This window comes from Carassius gibelio, chromosome A15 (assembly GCF_023724105.1).
Source record: "Carassius gibelio isolate Cgi1373 ecotype wild population from Czech Republic chromosome A15, carGib1.2-hapl.c, whole genome shotgun sequence".
Classification (NCBI taxonomy): domain Eukaryota; kingdom Metazoa; phylum Chordata; class Actinopteri; order Cypriniformes; family Cyprinidae; genus Carassius; species Carassius gibelio.
Window position 1 is genome coordinate 24,694,905 of NC_068385.1, and position 6,000 is coordinate 24,700,904.

A 6,000-nucleotide genomic window follows, 5' to 3' on the forward strand; every position below is an offset into this window, starting at 1 on the left:
AACATTTTTCACATTCCACAGTACTTTAGACATTGAGACTTTTTTTATGCTATGCATTGTTTCAGAATGTGCTACACTGCCTCAAACAAATGCTGAGTCCCTTTGATCTCATTCTGTCTTTGGCTGTTCCACTCTCTCAGGTTTACATTCCCTGCAGAACCGCGATTGTTCTGGTCAACGAGGAAATCGATTACTGCTACTGAAACCCAATCAGCGATTCACCGAGATATTGGAAACCCAGCACACTTGTGACTCAACATACCTCCATTCACAGCGTGTTTGCCATCATCCTTTAGAAAGCCCACCACCAAACTGAATTGGGTACAAATTGTTATGAATACCTTCTACCCCATTTCTCTACAAGTCATAGTTCACACATTATTGATTATCAAGAATTAGTTTCCCAATATCCCATTGCCCAACTTGTTTGAAATGGTTAGATCATTGCCAGATTTTTCTGCCTGATCCAGAGTGCATCTTAATTACTACTGAAATTGCTATTTAATAATGTTGAGGTAAATAATCACTTTGACTGTGGTCAGTATTATAAGCAATACTAGTCAGCACTGTATTTATGATAATGTAATCGTGAAAAGTACATCTTACTGCTAGTTCAATTGATACAAGCATTTTCTGACATGCTGTGTCAGTGCTTTTAACTTGCGTATAAATATTAATGTGCACTATATATTCATTTGTCCAAGTAAAAAAAAATAATAATAATAATAGTTTGAGAATGTTTTATTGATTATATGTCAGTTCACTGCTGAGCTCGTCAACAAAGTTGAATTATATATTTTTAATACATGAACTCTGTGTAAAGTCATAAATTCGAAAGCATACATATATATATATATATATATATATATATATATATATATATAAGCATATTTATTTTATATATATAAAATATACTTTTATTTTATATATATATATTTATTTTTTTCCTGACTGGCTGGTTTGCAGTGCCTTTAAAAATGTCATTCATAACCAGGTTTTGATGAATATTAATTTTACCAAATAAGAAATTATTTTGATTAATTTATACTAAAGCTGAGATAATATAGCTTGTGCTAATACTAAATATGAATTCATTTTCAGTTAAAGACAGTCGTGTTGTTTCACTGTCCAGCATTTTACTTTTTAAACATCTTTTATGATGTGTTTTCTTCTTTCTCGTCAAAAATAACAGATTTGTGTAAACTTGTTTGAGATCCAGAGTCTGTGTGTTAAAAAATATATATATCATAATTATTATAATCCTGAAGCTGCTCTCTTCAAGACATCATTGGACACACTTGATGTTCATTTTCTCCTGTCTTCTTGTTTTGTGGTTGAAAGAAATATAAATTTCCCCTCAGTTTACTTGATGCTTACATAGATATACAGTATTCGGTAGCATAATCTGTCATACTGAGAAAACGGCTTTCCAGAAACCATCTTGAATGAAAGTTCATCATCGCTGCTTATTTTTGTGATTATGAAAATATCGTAGCTAATTAAAAGGTTCTATTTAACTGAAGCAAAAAGCTTTGAAACACATTCATAAGTTTGGATGGTTCTTGTGATGGTCAACAAATATTTGTGTGTAAAGTTGAACACTGTGCCATGTGTGTGTAGAAGCCATACTAAAATGAAATAAACTACTTCTGAAAGCAAGACTTTGCTTGTTTTTTGCTTTCAACGGAAGATGCAGTCCCCTATTTTTATGTGACCCTTGACCACAAAGGCAGTCTTAAGTCGGTGGGGTATATTTTTAGCAATAGCAAAAAAAAAAAAAAAAACATTGTATGGGATAAAAATTATTGATTTTTTCTTGTATGTATGTTTATATTGTCTGTATTCCATGATTTCTAAATTTCCTACTGTAAATATATCAAAACGTAATTTTTGATAAGTAATACGCATTGCTAAGAATTCATTTGGACAACTTCAAATTAGATTTTCAGTATTTAGATATATAGATATATATATATTGATCACTGTAAAAAATTGTCCTGTAAATTAACTGTAATAGACTGGCAATAGAGATTCCAGCAGTGTACCGTAATTTTACAGTTTTATTACCGTTTTCTGAATTACATCTTTTTTGTAAATTAACGGTAATATACTAGCAGTAGGGATTCCAGCAGTGTACCGTAATTTTAGAGTGTTCTGAATTACGGCTTTTTTGTAAATTAACAGTAATATACTGAAAGCAGAGTTTCCAGCAGTGTACCGTAATCTTACAGTTTTCTGAATTATGGCTATAAATATATATACTAAAAATCTTAAAAGTTTTCGTACAATCCACATCTTTTGAATTCATCCAAAATCACCACACCTCGTTAAATAATGACCTTTTCCTGTGAGATTGAGCTGAACAAACATAATACTCCACAGGTGTCATGCAGTGATATGATGAAGTGTATCTCATCGCAGTTTTACTATATCGTAGATTTGATCATGATTGAATTGCTGTATTGACCAATCAGAAGCCAGGACCAGAACAATCCCTTTGATTATGAGATGTAAGCAAACTCCTAGTGCTTTTAAGGTAGATATTTTCCTTTTAGTCAAGATGTGTGTGCTTTCATTGATCTCAGGCATATTTGCATTGTAGAGTGGTCGGGCTTAATGCAGTGAGTGTATATAGAGATGTTTGAAAAGGCTTTGACGGTGACAGTGAGATCTTTATCACTGGGATTAGTAGATCAAGACTTTAAAAACAGACAACAAACCACATCTTCACACACTGATATACTTACTCAAGGCCTCTTGAACATACTCTATTAAAGAGTTCTGTAACTCACCAGTGCAAGTTTATGTTTAATAATTTTCTTGTGGTAATCTATAGAAACCTGTTTCTGCCTTGAGTGAAAAGGAATCATGAGAAAAAGTTGCAGTTGGAAGAAATAGTCACAAATCACAATATATGAAATTACATTACAAGATATGCTCACATCTTGAGATATAAACACCCAGTTATGAGAAATAAAATAAAATAAAAAGTTGCAGTTTTAAAGTCACTTTCTAAAATATTGTCTCAATGGGAATTAATAAACCCCAATGGCTAATGTGAGAAGTTGCAAATGTGAGATGCAAAAAAATTGTGTAAAAAAAAAACATTTATATATATATGAGAAACAGTCACAATTGCAAAATGTAAAGTCACACTATATAAGAAAACTAAATTATGAGATATATAGTCACACTAAGAGATATTAAGCCACAACGTGAGGTTAAAAAGTCTCAATTATGAAATATAAAACTGCTATTATGGGAAACAAGGTCACAGTTGTGGAGTCACACTGAGAGACAAAAGTTTTCAGTTGCAAGAAACAAACAAAGTTGCGAAGATATAAAATAGCAAATATGAGAAACAAAGTAGATATTTTTGCAGTTCTAAGATATAAAGTCACAATTCACTATATATATGAAGTCTAAATTATGAAATATAAAGTGACATTAAGAGATATAGAGCCATACCATGAGATAAAAATATCAACTGAGAAACAAAGTCAATTGCGTCATATAAAATTTAGCAAATTTTGAAAAAGTTGCATTGTAAGATATAAAGTAACACTGAAATAAAAAAGTCGCAATTATGAGAAACACAAAAATCAATGTGAAATACAAAAAAATAAATACATGAAGTGCAAAATTAAGAAACAAAGTAACATTTTAATTCAAAGTCTTAAAAAAGTAAACTGCAAGAAACAAATTCCATTGTAATCAGTGTATAATGCAGCAGTTTCTGTTGCAAAGGGCCTTTTTTATAAACTGCTCAACCGTATGGTCAGTTTTATATTTTTTTAAACATACATATTCCAAACCCATCAGTTCAACACAAGTTCTGAACACCTCATTTACTTTTATGTAACACCAAAAGGGTTTAAAATCACTCGCTGTAATGCTAAAAGCTTTGAGAGGGCCACTTCGCATAAATATCTGCCTCTTCCACGAGGACCATTGTGAATTTGAAGGAGGACGCTGTGCTTAATTGTACCTCTCATCCTGACCAATGGCATTTTCATTAGAGTTCTTGAATTGAATGTGTTAATCTAAACGGGGGGGGGGGCTCTTTGTTTCGCCCGTCATTTGAGCTAATCAAGTCTGCTGTTCGTCATTAATCACCTCTGTGACTGTGTAGAAATCAAGAGGAAGCTGTGACCTCAGACTCCCCCGCAAGGTCACTGATATGTGGACAATGGCTTCTTTTATGCTTATTATTCTACCTCCTTTTTTTGCTCTCCTTCATCTGCTCCTCCGTCTCAACTTACCGATGCACCGTGAAAATCATCCTCGTTCAGAATGTGCGCTGGGTTAACCTCATGGGTCGGATAAACTTGCATTATCTCACTGATGAGTCAGCCAATAATGGCAGTGTAATGAACTTTCACTTGGGTTTTGTCAGAGCTCCTGTTCCCTGTTGGTTGGAAAAGGGATCAAGTGTTGTTCAGATGTTCCAAACATCCCATGAGGGACACTGGCTGTGGTTTGTCCTCATGTTTATGAAGGTAACAGTGAATAACGCACCCTTCTGTCACTGCTTACTGGTGTTTGTGGAGTAATGCTTCCATCTAATGGTAGGATTATCTCAGTGCACTACTGTCTACTGTTTTTAGAAGATATTATTCCATTTCTGACATCATACATTTCTATCAATGCAATATATGTCACATCTTATTTGAAAAAGCTTTGTTTTCATGGACTAAAATGTCATCTCAGTGTTGACAGAATGCCAAAGCGATGCAGTCAGTGCTTCATTTTATAAACCCTGTGGCAATAGGCTCATTTGAGATGTAGCCGAGAGTAGACGGCTGCAGGGAGGGAAGTAAGTGCAGTCAAGACTGACCGTTCTGACATCTCGTGGCATATCAGACACTACGAGATCAAAGGCAGATATCCCATGATTCATGTACTTTATTGCTAATAAACTGAATGTAGCTTACATTCTGTTGCTTTTATATGAAAATAAATATGATGCACATCACACACAAAGCACCAGTCACTTAATTTCTCCTTAACAATGTGTTCCTATCTATTATTATTTGTGTGATAAAGGCACATGATTTATGTATATTTTAAATTATATCCCACATAGAGATTGTACCTTCATAGTGTTTGGGAACATACAAACATAATTTAAACACGTAATAACATTATGTCTGCTATAAAAATCAGAAACAAAACAAAAGCAATCATTTTAGAAGAGAATGCAACATCATGGTTTAAACCAATCATCATGAAGTTGTGCCATCAGCGTCATGCTTTTGGCAAGATTTTTTAGTCTACACCAGCATGACATCAGAGCAAATCTGATATCACTCAGACACATTTCTAACTGACATGCACCCTGTGGTGATTGGTTCTGCACACTCTTTGCTCATCTCAAATCAGTCTAATGGGTCTGGTTGTTGAATTCAGTAATTAAGGAGTCTGTCCCAGTAGATTTGTTCATATAGCAGGGATTCTCGACTCTGGTCCTCGAGGTCCGCTCTCCTGCAGAATTTAGCTCCAGCCGGGATCAAACTCACTTGCCTGTTTGTTTGATTCCGGTTGGAGCTAAACTCTGCAGGAAAGTGAACCTCTACCACTTTTCCACCAGGGCTGGTGTCAGAGACGGAGCCCAATTGGGAACCAGGCTGTACTTTTCCACTGCATAAAATCCAGAGACGGTGCTCAGATCCTGATGCTGAACCGGCCCTGAAACATTTCTGATCTTGAACAGGGGAACCTATGATGTCAGTCGGTGGAGCTTCTACTACAGACACTATTTTTCTGAGTTCCGGTAAATGAACACCATTAATAACAACAATTAAATATCTCAATCAGCAGTTGTCGGCAGATGAGACCAGTGCTCTCCTTCCGCAATATTTAACAATCAATGCCGTAGAGCAGGGGTCACCAAACTCTGTCCTGTAGAGTCAATGTCCTGTAGAGTTTAGCTCTAACTTGCCTCAACACATCTGCCTGGACGTTTTAAGTATACCTTGTAAGACCTTTATTAGCTGGTTC

At 34.8% G+C, this 6,000-nt stretch overlaps 1 protein-coding gene across 1 annotated transcript in view; it reads left to right on the plus strand.

Moving 5' to 3' along the window:
- Positions 1 to 1,659, plus strand: part of LOC128028762 (1,4-alpha-glucan-branching enzyme-like) — a 133,310-nt gene extending 131,651 nt beyond the window's left edge. The window contains exon 16 of the mRNA XM_052616081.1: positions 141 to 1,659. Within this exon, the coding sequence (XP_052472041.1) occupies positions 141 to 203 (63 nt within the window). The 3' untranslated portion in view covers positions 204 to 1,659. The remainder of the gene's footprint in view (positions 1 to 140) is intronic.
- Positions 1,660 to 6,000: the final 4,341 nt, after the last annotated feature.